We start from the raw sequence: 16,375 nt of genomic DNA on the forward strand, positions 1-16,375 counted from the left end.
AAACTCTGATATACTGCTTCCTCACAGCTTCCGCCTTCTTTCTCTTCACTCCATCACTCCCTGTTTTTTTTTTCTGACATTGTGTCTTTGTTTTCAGGGCTTCCTTTGCTCTCTCTCTCTCTCTCTCTCTCTCTCCCGCTCTCTCTCGCTCTCTCTCTTTCTATATATATAAAATGGCAGAATTGCTAAATTGAGCTTTTCACTACAAGGTTTCTAATTAAACCTTCAATACACAAATACTGATTTGATTGAATGAATGTCATCCACAAAAAAATATATATCTTGATTCTCATCAAAATATTTGCTCTTACCTGTTCCCTTTTTGTTTTCTACAATCTCCTCAGATGTCAGCCATGGAGAACATGACAGAGAAGCTTGAGAGCTTTGGCGCTCTAAAACTGGACGTGCCACCCAATTCACTGCAACACGCTCATCCACTGTTCAACTTCCGCTCACCACCACCTTCCCTCTCAGATGCCATCCTCCGCAAGGGCAAGGAGCGTTACTCCTGCAGGTAAGTGCCCTGTGGTGCAGCGTGTTATTTCCAGTGTTGAGCACATGTTTACATACATGACACTGCACTCTGTTACATAAAGTGTTTGCAGTGTCGGTAAAATATACTGATTACTTAACCACCCTTTTCCCTGCCTTCCTTTACATTCTTCCCTCCAGGTACTGTGGGAAAATCTTCCCTCGCTCGGCAAACCTCACCAGACACTTGCGGACACATACAGGGGAACAACCCTACAGGTAATAATAATAATAATAATAATAATAATAATACATTTTATTTGTATCGCACTTTATATATTTTTTTTTAAATCTCAAAGTGCTGCAGGCTAAAACAGGGCAGAATAAAAACACAGAAAAAGACACAGTAAAAAGAATCACATGGCTAAAACAGAAAAAAGGCCTTCTTAAAGAGGAAGGTTTTTAGGTGTTTTTTAAAAGCGTCCACAGACTGCGGGTATTTTATTCTAGTTCAGTCTAGTCATCACAGATGTTTTTATTCATTTATTTCCCTTTGTCTGCTTGTCTCACTGCTATTCTTCACACTTGACATCCCTTTGCTTGGTACTGCTTTTGTTCAGTTTTTTTGCTTGGCTTAATCAATTTCTGGATTAACTTTACTTAGACAGCAATGATCCCAATGAGTTCCAGGCACTGTGGTGTAAATATTTTATTTTTGCAAAGAGAGAGCTCTGGGATGAAATTGGAAATTGCTATTACCAGATGCCCTGAGTTGAGGAACCAGATCGGTGCATCTTTGGTGGATAAAAGCCAAAAACAATCAAAAAGAAAACTGAGAGAATAACATTGGCAACACAGCCACTTTGTAGTTTGAATGATTATAGTTTTTTTTCATTGACTCCACAAAACTATATAATATAATAATCCCAATCAGCAACCAATTCCCATTGTCTTCATAGTATTCTTTTTATTCCAATTCCTGAAAGATTTTCTGAGTTGTGCTCCACCACTAAATATCTAAAACCTATTTGCTGCTTCTCAAAACAGTTCTTTTTTTTATTTTTTTTATTTTTTTTACAAATAAGGTGAGCCTTAAGAAATGTCTTGCCCACCTCAGCAGGTGGGTTATAAAATCATCATGAACACTGCCTCCATCTCTGATTGAAGTCCCTGCTCACTATGTTCTCCTTTGGCAGATGTAAATACTGTGACCGCTCATTTAGCATCTCATCCAATCTTCAACGCCACGTTCGCAACATCCATAACAAGGAAAAACCCTTCAAGTGTCACCTGTGCAACCGCTGCTTCGGTCAACAAACCAACCTCGACCGTCATCTCAAGAAGCACGAGCATGAGAACATTCCTGGTCAGTTTGCAACATCTTTGGCTCACTGTTCTATGAGAAAAGTGAGGCTGTGAGAACTGAAATGTAGTTATTAACAGGGAGTTGGTATTTGTGTTATGTTAATTCACACTTGCTTTTCCTACTGCGTTGCCAAAAACAGCCTTTTTATGCCCAGTGTGGAAGTATTGCTACTGAATATGGATGGAACAGAAACTTTTTAATTGAATGATTGTGTATTTGAGCACTTACATTCAAGTGATCCATGCTTCACAATTGTGCTAAATTTGAAATGACACCCTAATGAAACACAGCAATACACTTGGTTTCTACCTTATGCAACGTATTATAAACCAGTGGAGCTGTAAACGGTTGTGACATCACCAACACACAAACTAACTTGCTCAAATACCAAGGGATGCAATTGTTTGACTTGAGTATGTCAATAAGAGGCAATTCATTGTTGAGCGCCCATATGTTTTGTTTACAATGTATCCTTGATTGTTCATTCTTAGTCAAATTGAAGTAAGCAAATAGCATCTGCTAAAAGTATGCAACATAAATTGCAAAGATACAGACTAAGAAAACATACATAACTTAAACACAAACACTGCTATTCTCATATTTTGAAAATTACACCATCCTTTACCCTAAAATACCACTGTGATTCATCCAAAAGCAATGTTATGAAATCTGTAAGAAAAAGAACAAAAATAAGATAAATGAAGGGGAAATATTTTTCTTCTTTTTCTTATAATTTTAGTGTTCCAGGATGAAAACACAGACAAGATTATGGGCTGCCCCCCTTTTGTTTGAGGGTTAAGATGCCAATCATCAACTGCAACGTCCCAGTTCAAATCTGGCTGGGGACCTTTGTTGCATCTCTCTCTCCCTTTTTTCCGGTCATCTCTACACAATTTCTTTTTGATAAAGACTAATCTAATTTCAAGTGTCACCAAAAAAAAATTCTGCATTTCCTGTGATGCCGTAACAGTGGTATCCATCTTTATACTAAGGTTATGTAAAATCATGCAAGAGTTTGTAAGAACACAAATTATATAAAAACTTTTAGTTAAAATATATTCAACCCAGTTTCACAAAAAAATAGCACAATATCATCCTTTTGTTATATTAAAATGTGAATAATGTGTATAATAGTAATAACAACCATAATATTTATAATTTTCCTTAAACTTATCTATTATGTATGTCTGATGATCATCAAACTAATCATGCTTGTGTGTGTGTGTGTGTGTGTGTGTGTGTGTGTGCGTGTCCGTGTGCGTGTATGTGTGTGTGTGTGTGTGTGTCTGTGTGTCTGTATGTGTGTGTGTGTGTGTGTGTGTGACTGTGACTGCTGTGCATGTCCATGTGTGGTTATGCGTGTGGATGTGTATGACTGCACGCTTTCCCCAACAGTGAGCCAACAGTCCGGGATGCTTTCCAACCTAGGAACCACCATCTCCTCCCCAAACTCCGAGCCAGACAATCATGCACTTTTAGATGAGAAGGAGGACTCATACTTCTCAGAAATCCGCAACTTCATTTCCAACAGTGAGATGAACCAAGCCTCCAGCTCCACGGATAAGAGGTAACAAGAAAACCCTTTTCACTCCGTCAGTGATTACATTGATCCATGAGGCTAACCTTCTACTCCCCAAGCCAATTCTTACTAAAACCTTATTGTAATCCAAACTCTAAAGCAAAAAGGTGAAATGTCCTCATTCTGACATTTTTGATATCCCTCCCCTTATTGGGGCATGTAATCCTGACAGGTATGAAAAAGCAGCAACAAACACACATTTTGTTAAACTAAAAGCAACAGTTGTTGTGCTCATAGTTTTTTTAGCCCTTTCTTTCTCCCTGTACACAATACATACATGCTATTACTTGGTGCACAGTGCCCTCCAGTGGCTTGAATATGTATGGCAGTAGTCACCGACAACAGATTTCACACTGCATACTATCAGTAGTTGCAGCTGCATTAACAGTTTATCTAAGTGCAACTTTTAAGAACCACTGGTATTTAGATTCAACAAAAATAAAAAGCAAAGCTCTTACTGCAGCTGCTTTGACACCATCCGCAATTTGTTTTAACTTTTGCAGGTGTGAGCTGCTTCTAATGGCCTTTTGTGCACTGCATGGTGGAACAAAGGTGTATTTCAACAGAGCACAAACATTGATTTAGTATGCATGACCTGCTTAGAATTGTTTGTCGTAAGGAATTTAGTGACAGCACATTTCATATAGCCATCAAAACCATCACGTTTTTTTTCCTAGTTTAAAACATTTTAGCCATGTCTAAAGCTTGAGCTGTCTTTGTGAAGATTTGCAATTCATACCTGCTGTATGCAGCTATAGTTGGTAAATTACTCTGCTTACCATTAATTCTGGCGGGATTGATCATCATGTGTGTGTTTTCTTTCTGCACTCTAAAACCACAACTTGTGAAATTATGAAAATGGTTGGTCTGTTTTTAAACCAAACAGGCACCCTGTTTTAAGTCATGAAATGCTTTCAGTGTTAGTAGCTCAGTTGGTGGAAGCTTCAGGCAAGAAGAGGGTATTTGGGGGAAAAAAGGAGGATGAAATGTTTTTCTGTTCCAGTGTAAGTTTACCTCTTCCCTTGACTCTTTACACTCTTCATCTCGCTCTCATTCTCTAAGTGAATTCCTTTCTGGTAGTCTCACTTTTTGTCTGTCTCTTTCTCCATCATTCCCCCCTCCTACTTGTCAACATGCATTATGGCCAGCAGACCCAGTGGCAATTTAGCCCCTCTGCCATCTGGGATCAATACTAAGTCTCATCCACAACAAGCTGGCCTGACATTTTAATGTCTGTAATTATGTATTATTCTTTCTGTCCACCCACCAGACAGCCTGCTGTTTATTCTCCCTCTGAGTGACTTAAGTCAAACGGCGAACGCAAACACACGTTCATGGATGACTATCTGTAATCACTTTTAACCGCCCGTGCAACCTATTTTCTCCCTTTTTCAGCATCATAGCCAGTCAAAATAAAAAGTCCCTGGTAGCTCTTGTTTTCACATGAAAACTTTGACCAGTTTCCAAGTTGAGGATGTTGGAGATGCTGAGGCAGCACTGCTGCTCTAAGGGTGGGAAGTTTCAAAGACACAAGCTAGGGAGTTTGGATGACATAGAATATTATATTATATCCCCAGCACTGTAGTCTTGAAGGACTAAGAGGTATCTGTCTCATCGGGACCGTAATCCAGGTTATAATTAGGGCTGGAACAAGGACCCAGGCCGTGGCTTCAGTTCTATAGTTTGGATACAACTACAGTTGGAGCTGTTCCTTGTCTGGGACTGGGCTACAATAGCTGGCAGTTTTGGACTCTGATGTGAACTCAGGTTTAGGAATTTATCTAGGAGATCCACTGATGATGGAGCGCTTCCCCCATCCACCCGCTATATCCATACCCCCAGCCGGCTAACACAAACACCCAACTGACGTGTTTAGACTAAATGACAAATCCCAGGGCCCCCCTGTCAGAGCTACGTACATAGGCATGGACTTTTCCCCCACCAACCAGCTCTGCAATTTGATTATAGTGATATTTAATCTAGATTGAAAGAGGAGAAACCCCCCCCCCCCCCCCCCCCCCCCCCCCCCCCCCACCAAAAGTCCCCTTACCCGCAGTTACCCATCCATTGTGTGTGACCCAATCCTGTCCCTGTGCACCCCTTCCCAGAGGTAACCCTGTCTGATTTGATAAATGTCCACTGTGTGGCAAAAATGGAAGGGGTAGATTTGCCGTCCCAGAGGAAATGATATCATGAGCCATGACATTGTGGTCAGGGGGTGGAGGGGGGGGAGTTGGGGTAACTGGCTGGAAAATGTACAGATGGCAGGCCGTAATGGTGGTGTGCTGATAGCCTGTTTGCAGATCAGCCATCGTCTTCCCTCAGTCACACAAAGTATGTTCCACCATTACAGGGTGTAGAGGAGCCGGTCTGCAGCGGGCCATCTCCTGTTCTGTTTCTAAGGAGCTGGTCAATTAATCATGTGTAGGCCGTTTGAAAAGCGCTCCGGGCAGACTGTCAGCACCCATGTTGTTTGTGTGGACACTGGACTTGGACTGCGCATGCTGTCAACCGATTATTTACGTTTCACTCTCTGCTTGTGATAAGTCATGTCTTTTAGATGGTCAGGAAACAAACAAAAAAAAAAATCAATGCCAGAGATATGCTGCATTTTAATTCCATTATGTATCTTTCTCTGAAAAACTCTGGCTACTACAATACCCATGATTCTGATTTTTAGCATCTTTCTCCTTAAGCCCTAATTGGCTGGGTAAACTGCAGCTATAAGAGCCAAAAACAACTTTGTTTGTTTTTTGCCTTGCACAATTTTAGAAAGATAGTCTTTTGCTTTTGTAACAATGTTTGAGATTATTTTCCACAAGGAACATGCAGTGCCACAAACTGTATAAACATTACTTCACATGATGTCTAAATGGCTGTTCCTTATTCTGAAATGTCACTAATACGAGAGGAGAAAGGTAGTCTTTTTAGGAACAGTTGCCAACATCACTAACATTTCCTCTCTACTTTGACCTTTGATCCCTCTGCAGATCAGACCAGGCTGAGGAGGAACGCCCACCGAGCCACAGTTTGTCCAACTCTAAGCTAGGGCTCCGGGGGCTAGAGGAGGAGGAAGAGGAAGTGGAGGGCGATGATGAGGAGGAGGAGGAAGGCAGCCTGACGGAGAAGTCTCACGATGAGGCGCCTGAGTCCCCGTCTCCCATCACGACGGGAGTGTATGAGGAGGACGAGGAGGAGGAAGAGACGGAGACAGCTCCATTAGCGATGGGCTATGAACACACTCGCAGGTATTCATTTTGTTAATTATACAGAAAACCACATAAGTCAGTGTTAGTGGACACTCTACTATCTACATTTAATAACCACGGCAAATGTACCCCTTATCTATTAAACAACCTTTAAGCAGACAGTTATATCATTTTTCAATTATAACTAATGCCACTTCTAAACAGTCGGAAGAAGTAAAACATGGATTGATATAGATTCCTTTCACAGACACCCAAAACAAAAAAAAAGACTTTCAGCTTCAGCTCCTACTCTTCTGTCCTTTTCCTTCTCTCAATGTATTCCCTCTACCAGTCCTTTTATTGATCGTACCTCTCCTTTTCTCTTCTCCTCATGTTTTCTTTCACTTTAACTTCCTCCTTTCATTTTCCTTCCCCCCCTCCATTGCATTAATTCTCCATCTATCCCTTCCTGATGTCTATCTACCATTTACCCATCCATCCGTCTATCAACCAACCCATCCATACTGCCCTATTTCTGCCATCCATTCATCCACGGTGTGCAGGTGTATAGAGGAAGGCTCTCTCTTGGACCTGGAGGGTCTGCCCAGCTTTCCCAAGAGTCTGGAGGGGTTACGTAAAGCAGCCAATGATGAGCAACCCTTTGATGTTAAAGACATATTTAACACTTCACTAGAGTCGGAGGCATTGAAAGAGACATTGTACAGGCAGGCTAAAACCCAGGTATGTGACGAAAGAGGGAAGGAAACGCATGTTGTTCTGATTAGACAGGAGGAAGGATAAAATGCTTCCTGTGGCTACAGAGAAAATGGAAGATGATTAGGCCTGGGTGATAATTCAATATAATAATGTATTGTCTTTCAATGGAATCATACTGTGAGGAAATCATATATTGAGATATCACGATACACAATATTTAATTATTCATCTAAATTGATGATAACAACCACATACTAACTCAATTTTCTCAGAAAATCTGAGAATCAATAACAATTCTGCTTAGGGAATACTCCATATAAACATAGTCAGTGTAAAGCTGGAAATATTTGTTCTTTTTTTTCTATAATTTGACTTGAAACTGTCACATTCACAAGTTCTTAATAAAACAAGAAAATACTTTTCATTTGTCTGGTTTTGCGAAGTTAACACAGCAGGACTAGAGAAAAAATGTTTTTTCCATGTGTTTTTTTCATATAGACTATTTATTTATTTAATCACCAGAAGACGTGCTATATCATGATATATATCGTTATCGACATAGGAAATGACCTATATTGTGATGGAAGATTTTGGCCATATCACACAGCTCTGGATGAGATGGATTCTTTCACATTTTCAGAAGCTTAAGGAAAGAAAAGGTTGTTAATTCAGGCTGAAGCTGTACCTAAAAAGTACCTCTTGTCCAACTCCCTCTCGTCTTTTCCTCTCACTTAACTGACTTACATATTACCTGTAACCTAATCTTTACTGTGATCTTCAGTCTTAAAACAGTCTAATGAGAACATAATTACTGGGTATATTGTCAAGAAATGATGGTATGATATGGTGTGGTATCCTGTATTGTGAAGCAATTTGTAAAGTCTGTTTCAATATGAGCATTATAATCAATCATTAATAATCAGTCTGATTTTGAATAATGATGATTGAGCTATCACCGTGATTATCGTTTGCTGGTGACATTCAGGAACATTTTGTGCAACCCCTGAACGTGACATGAAATGCATGCATTATATTTTAATCGTCTGTGCTCCATTTGAATACTTTCTCTGTCAATAGTCTGCATTTAATACACTAAGCTTGGCTACTTCTTCAAGCAGTGCTGTCACCTAAAGTTAGCAATTTCAGTGGACAACTTGGCAGTATAATGCGAAAGTGAAATGGAAACGATATTTTGTATGTGTGCACTTTTCCTGTGCAGCAATCATATGCTGGCTCGTTAAATTGGCACTCTTTGAGAACCTTGAAAACACTGTATTTGAGAATATAGTGTAGTATGTCACAAAAGCTAAAAATATCATAGTATGGTATGTCGTAAAAATAAGCATTTTAAAAAAGTCATAGTGTAGTATGAGATAAGAATCTCATAGAAAAAGTCATAGTATGGTATGTCATTAAAGAAAGTCATAAAAAGTAATAGTTTGGTATGTCAGAAAAAAGTGTCAGAAAAATAAATATAATGAAAAAAATGATTGTACAGAATGCCATAAAGGTATCCAAGTATAGTATGCCATAAAAAGCATAGTATAGTATTCTATTAAAAAAGCCATAAAAATGGTATAAAGTATGCCATACAAATGTCATCATATTTTATGTCACAAAAAATAATATAAAATGTGTCATAAAAATTTTACAAAAAATCTGATAGTGTAGAATGTTGTAAAAAAAGTCATAGTATAGTATATCCTAAAGCAATTCATAAAATATCTAAACATGTATAGCATGCCATACAAATGACATTTGACAGAGAGAAATGTTCCTAAAAATGAGTGTTTGAAAGTATTGAGTTTCCTCCTGTTAAAAGTAACCTGTCTTCTCCCGCAGGCTTATGCAATGATGCTGTCTCTCTCGGAGAACAATCCTTTGCACGCGCCCTCCCAGAACTCCCTGGATGCTTGGCTGAGCATGGGAGGTGGACCGTCTGAGACGAGCAGCTTTCACCCGCTCAACCACATCTAGACGAGAGAGCGGAAGCGGTAGAAAGAGTAGGAGAAACATTGGTTTCGCAAATGGATAGAACAAGAGACAGAGTGGACATGAGTAGTGAGAAACGTGGACACTAGAGAAGAATTCTGTGTCACATTCATTCAAGATATAAAGAATATGTTTGTGTGGAGATGTGTGTGTGTGCGTGCGTGTGTGTGTGTGTGTGTGTGGATGTGAGTGAGAGAGAGGAGGGAGAGATTGTCCCTTGGTGAGACATCTCACAAGACTCAAAAAGAAAGCACTGCTAAGCTCCTGTTGATGTGAAGGACATGATAAATGCTTCTCAACAGCATTGAAACTCTGCATTACTCTGATCCTCCCCAAGTCCAGAAGGCTCACTCCAGCACCATAGAGACCCAACGTAAGGCTCTCAAGGACACTTAATGACTAGTATGTCTCTAAAGTCTGTGTACACCGCCTACTACAAGCACTGCAGCATCAGCCCTGCATTAGCACTGCATGTCCACAAGGTGTTGGTGTTTCACCAGAAACATATAGTGGGCGCGTGCACTATTGTCTCCAGGTTTCCCCCACCAATCACGGGCGAGTCATGTACTGATCTTAATTCAGCTATAACTGCAGAATCAACAATAGCACCACACTAAATGTTACTTGAGGGAATCCAAGTTCCAGTAGACTGTTGATTTTTGTTAATGATTACATGGAGAATGATGTTCAATGTTCAAATGTGCACAGCAACTGGTGATTTTGATGAGCTATCTGGGACACTAGCCATTGTAATTGGTTACCCAATTTGATCACGCTGAAAATGAACTCAAATCATACTCAAAAAATGAGGAAAGTCTTTCTCTGCTTGTTTATTTCATCGTCATTTGTTAATTTTATTTTCTTCCTCTCCTCTTAGATACCACAGTATTGTTTTTGTAGGCACCACCGTGCTAAATTGTTAATATAATTATTTTAGAGAAGGACCAAAATTCTATGATATTGACATATGATGTACAAAATAACCTAAATGTTCATAGCAAGAGTGGTATGTGCCAAATAACCCATAGAAAATGTTTTGTTCTCTGACAATCATTTCATTTCCAAGGGGCTTGCATTTGCTGTCATATTTTTTTTCTTATTATTATTACGCTCTTATATATTTGATTTCAGAAGTGTGTGTGTATGTATTTATTTTTGGTTGTTTTGTCATGACTGGAGGAGTGAAAATGAAGGCATGTCATTTTATCCCTCTTTTCTTGATACTGAAGGAATGAACGCCAGAAAGTGAGGGAGATTCTGAATCTCTTTTGATGCGTTAGTGTGCCAAAATGGAAAGAACCCATGAAATGAATTGTTTTTATTTATAGTGAAATATAGCTGTAGTTAGCTTTAGATCCTATTTGGCAACGTATCGTCCTGCAGTGTTTAGTTTTTTTCTTGTTTCAGTTCAACCATTTTACCCAGTATGCTGAATGTGTCTTGTTCGAATTGGTTCAAGTGTTATGGGGGGTCAAACTTGGACAACTTTCAGAAATGTCAGATAAGGGCATTGCATTGTCAAATTATTGAATCCAACTAGTTTCTACCACATCAAGCTCCCTTTCCCACTTGGTTTTTCATTTGATATATGTAGTGTAAACAATGAATATTCTTTTTAAAATTAGTTGTCCTATATTACATGGTCCAAAAGTCTAAAACACTCAGTCACGTCTGAATGAACATCTAGTCTTCACTGCGCTGTAGCAACAGAAAAGCTGGTCATGGAAGAATGAAATCAAGGTCTCATGAAACCAAAAAAAGCGTAAACTTAACCACATATAGCGTTAAAATTAATATCATGATTATGCTGGATTGTCCTTCATGCAGAACAATATCTTAATTTTAAATTCTGGACAGGGAAAACAGAAACACTTGATCATGAGTTTAACTTTATATTTCCTGATATTCTTCTGAGATCATAATAAAAGCTCATTCCATGGGGTCTATTAAGTAGCAGTGCCTTGGAGGGCATGACTCATGGGTACTGTAGATAACTGTAGATAGCTGCAGAAACAGGGGGATGAGCATTGTTGATAATTGTTGCCTTGGTCCTCCCTGCGTACTGGGACTCACAGAACTAGGCCTGATGCTTCAAACTAGTACTTAAACCATATGGGTCCAAGCCATAAATTGATCAGGCTTAGGTCTCTATAACGTAGAACACAGATGCATTTTCAGACTAGTTTCACTTTCAGTAGGTAAGCAGCTTGAGCTCGACGTGGAGAGATAAGGAAATTCTGGAACAGAAGCACTGTAATTTTTATTCACAACAGCAGGTGGTAGTGTGATGCTGATGAGGACTGCTGCATCATCTCATTTTTTCTAAAGACAGAAAGTCTTTTTTTTATAATTCTACTGAATGAGATTTCATTCATGATAAACACATTGTTTTCTCAAGTCGTGGTTATAAAATGTAAAGGCTTGGGTTGCTAAGTTTTTAGTTTAGGTGACTATATGTAGTAATTCATGTCATGGACTACTGTAATAAGTACGCGCTGTGTAAAGCAAAAGAATTGAAGGCATTGAAGTATTCCATTTTGCCAACTTCAGAAAGTATTCTGGCAGATGGTCGCTGAAATATGTTTCAGCATAATAGAACATGGTTGCTGTTTTCCCCCACTGTTACAGGAGAAAGTAAAAATATACATATTGTTTCTTTTTAACTGTATAGTATTTTAAAGAATGAAAAACAATGGTGCATTTGTCTGAAGAAAAAAAAATCATTGAAAAAATATGGGTTTAAATGGATGGTGCTTGTTTTGTTTGAATCTGAGTTGTATATCGCCTCTGTTATGTTTATGAAAAACAAAAAAAGATATTGTGCATGACGTGTTTAGCAGTCATAATGATGTCCATTTGTGAAATGTGTATCAAATCAAAAAATGAGAAAAAAAATGAAACAAAAAAATAAATCCGTAGATGCACTTATTGTACATGTGGTTAGTTTGGTAGGTTTGACTTCAAGTTCTTGACTGCCTTACAGATGTTTGGGCAAGTGGCTCTGAAATACATTAGAAAAGAGGTGTGGGAGAAGACATAATGAAAAACAATAAAGGATTGTAGAATAATATTGAACAATTCTGAAAATTGCAGTTTTTTTGATGCTTGTGATTATTGAAGATGTACTTTAGAGAAATTTCATTGAAAAGATATGACTCTGATGTTAATTCTGTAGAATAGCAATGTATACCAAATGTAATCTTTCCAATGCTATGAAGAATTTATACATGAAATTGATATGCAATAAAACCTGTGTGCTTTTTAAATGACATTTCCAATGCGTATTTGTGAGCTTGTCACATCTGTCAGGATAGTGTGTGACATAATAGTATATCATGAAAGTGCTATAGAAAGTCATAGCATAGTATGGCTGTAAAAAAAAGGTTGTATAACAGTGTGTCACAAAAATATGTCATAGTATAGTACGTAAAAAAACAACATAGTATAGTTTTGGGATCTGGCAAGAGCGTGTTTATTAGCAAGTATGATTTTTTTTTATATTAATACTATTATTAATAATAATAATAATAACATATATTCACAATAACGGGACACTACCCTGCAGGTACCAATAACCAAAATGTGGATTAAAGTCTCAAAATTGGTGTTCACTCACAATGTCAATATTTAAGGTAGTATTCCACATTGAGAGTGAACAGTGAGGGTTTGAATTGCAGTACAGACTATAACATATAATCACAGGAACGGCTCCTTAAAATATAAAAGTTTATGTCCTTAAGAATACTGATTAAAACCAATAATATAAATTAACAAACATCTATTATACAACTACAAGCATACTTCCTAAAAGCAACAGCCGCGGCACTGGGCCTTTAAAGTACAGTTTACCGACTTTACCGGAACAACAGTCATTTTACACACTGACCAGGACTCAGCAGTCCGTAAAATACACAATAACATGGCAAATGGTACAGTTAACTTAAACTAAACAAACAAGCAAGTATCGACTTGATAAATCTGGGAATTCTGTGATCTTCCTTCAGCAGGTTAAAGTGGCAAAGCATGGGGAAAGTTATCTGTTTCCTTTTTCTGGATCCAAAAGCGAAGTTAAGACTATCACCTAAGGTTTGTTTCACCTCCTTTCATACGAATCGAGTCAGATTGGATGGCACAGAGTGAAGGTAAAGGCCGGTTTATATAGCTATGGCATCATGGCAGTGTCACAAGGACTTCCTGGGGTTCCAGTGGCTCTCGTCTAATGAGACACCAGTGTTGCGGTTTGAACAAAATCTCACATATAAGTAAGATTTTGATGCCTGATAGGGGATGGCCTGGTTTAAACCAGTTTAGGCTTTCGAAATTACAAGACGGCCTCTCTCTTTGTTTGAGCCATATGGTGATGTCCCAACAATAGCACTTCAAAAAAAGTCAGAGTATAATATGTCAAAAAAACGTCATAAAAAAGTTTCAGTATAGTTTGTAAAAAAACAAGTAATAAAAATGTCATAGTATAGTATGTTGTCAATATAGGACAAAACCGAATAGAAAATAGTACACCGTCAGCTTCACTTGCATTCAGTGATATTTAATTAAATTTTTTTGGTACATTGATGTCGATCAGTTTACTTTTACTCACTAACTAACAGGGAGTCACCTGATGAAGGTGTCAGATGACAGAAAAAACATTTATTTTTACAATCAACACTTGAAATGATGAAGGCACTTGCAAATGACAAGGTAGTACAAAATGTAAACCATACTTTGGTGTTTCATTTTTACCTCATTACTATACTTTTACATAATTTTTTTGACATACTATACTGTGAATATTTTTTTCTTTTTTCAACATACTATCCTGTGACTTTTTTTCGATGTATTAAAATATGACTTATTTAATTTTTTTATTTCAAAAGTCATATTAACTATACTTTGATATATTTATGACTTTTTTCAACATGCTATAGTTTTCAAGACTTTTTTCCCAACATACTATATACTATGACATTTTTCTGACTTTTTTGATATACTGTACCATGACTATTTCAACATACTATACTATGACTTTTTCGGTATTATAATATAGCATGTCAAAAAAAGTCATAGTATAGTATGTCGAAAAAATTATTTAAAAAAAGTCATAGTACAGTATGTCGAAAAAGAGTCTTAATATAGCATGTTAGCTAGTCTGTTAACAGCTGGGAGAGGCTCCTTTCGCTACAGTAACGTTACATTAAAGAACAGAAAAGAGCATGCAGGAGGAACAAAGAGAGACCGGAGATGCACCAATAGAGTCTGTGCCCAAGACAGGAACTGTGTCTGCTGTTTGGAAGTGTTTTGGTTTTAAAAAATCCGATGTTTTGCAAGTTTGGAGCCACTGTTGTTGCCGCTGGTGGTAACACGAGCAACTTGCATCACCTCAGCAGAAAACGTGAGTTATTTTCATGTGTGTGATAGATGCAATCTGAAATGTACACCTTGAAAACTGCAAACCTATCTACGTCACGTTTTTATGTTTGTTAAATTCTCAGTAGCGATAACTAAATGTTATGCTTATTATACATATTACAAACAAAAACACTTTAAAAACTCTAAAACTCTTTTCTTTTGTTGCTTTTTGGGGTATTTTGGTTAGACACATATGCTACGCTGATTACCGTGTAATATGTGTTGTATTTGTTATAAATGTAGTTGGCACATAGAGGGTGATAAGAAGCTGTACGGGAGGGACTTAGGACCCAGGGGAATGTAGGTGAAGGAAGCAGGAAGAGATGGAAGACACTCCACACAAACAGCTGTTCAACAGGCTGGTTCTTGTGTTAAAAATGTCCGCTTAATAATTAAACTGCGATAAAATAATTTTCGGCGTTAATTAGTTAATGCGTTAACGCGAAAAAAAAATACCGTGATATACCGTGAAACCGCCAGAATCTTACAAGATACCGTGATACACATTTTTGGTCATACCGCCCAGCAAGCACTATAAATGGTGCATATTTCGGTTTGCAATATTGTTACCCAGTAGTTCAAGTATTTACAGCGTATGTCATTAGCGTGAAGCCTCACGTTTATTCCGTCAGCTCGTTCACTTCGCTCCTCACTTTGTTTTTAATGTTTCTACTTTGTTGATTGTTGTTGACTGTTAAATGTTACGCACCTCCCGTCATGTCAAATTCCTCGTATGTTCAACATATCATGGCAATAAACGGTTGTGATTCTCAAGTCCCGTGCCGAGTTTCCAGACACAGCGCATGTTTCAAAGTTTGAGGAGATCTCTGAGCTTAAGTCCCTGCGCATGCGTATTCCTGCAGTAAACACACACGTATTTTACGTGAACATACAGAAAGAATGTGTTCTGCTCTCATTACAATATCCAGGGAGATTCTTGTTGACAGCACAGTCTATAGTTTTATGACGTTTTATATGAAACATTAAATGCGTTGAAATCACGTCTTCGCGTAGACCACATTTCACCGACCAGCGTAATATGACTTCGGAGAAATACGTTCAAAGTAACCATTATCGTGTCTCTTTCAACCTACAACTGAACAAACCATCAATATTTTAAAACAAATTGGTGTTTTGTGACACGTTGATATTGTAACAGCTATGTAGTCGGTTGAAAAGACGTTGAAAATAGGTCTTAAACGTTCAGACCCAATTTCAACCAGAAATCAACGTTGAAATCCGGGTTGGTGCTCACTGGGAATGTAGTGGCTTTAACAAATATCTATTTTATCTTTAAAGCCACTGGGGGGCGAACGGGAGAGCTTGTTCGGACGCGTGTTCATGCCACAAACATTTCATTGTCCAGTGCGCTGTCTTTCTTTCGATCCGTTGATCCATTTATTCAGTTTGCACATTGACACCATAACAGCACCACAGGATACTGCATGACAGGATAATACAACACCTGGACATGCCACGCTGACATGCTGGCTGACATGCCACATTGACACGGTCAAAAACTATTAGCTTCCCGTTCACACACACCTGATTCTCATCACCAGGCACTTACCTATATGCATTTTTAACTTAATGCGCCACCCTGTGTTCAGTGTCAGAACTGTTCAGCCAAACCCACCCCATGTTTCCCTCAAAGAC

General features: G+C 38.3%; 1 protein-coding gene across 1 annotated transcript; it reads left to right on the forward strand.

The window, feature by feature from the left end:
- The first annotated feature begins 343 nt into the window (after window positions 1-343).
- On the forward strand, window positions 344-12,579 carry LOC137874309 (histone-lysine N-methyltransferase PRDM16-like). Its single transcript, XM_068712941.1, has 7 exons — window positions 344-514; window positions 673-750; window positions 1,668-1,837; window positions 3,233-3,404; window positions 6,407-6,664; window positions 7,168-7,345; window positions 9,164-12,579. Exons 1-7 carry the CDS (start codon window positions 345-347, stop codon window positions 9,296-9,298), a joined length of 1,161 nt encoding a protein of 386 aa, XP_068569042.1. The 5' UTR covers window position 344; the 3' UTR covers window positions 9,299-12,579.
- Window positions 12,580-16,375: the final 3,796 nt, after the last annotated feature.

Source organism: Cebidichthys violaceus, unplaced genomic scaffold (assembly GCF_023349555.1).
Source record: "Cebidichthys violaceus isolate CVI_PGR_0920_01 unplaced genomic scaffold, fCebVio1.0.p SCAF_184, whole genome shotgun sequence".
NCBI classification, from domain to species: Eukaryota; Metazoa; Chordata; class Actinopteri; order Perciformes; family Stichaeidae; genus Cebidichthys; species Cebidichthys violaceus.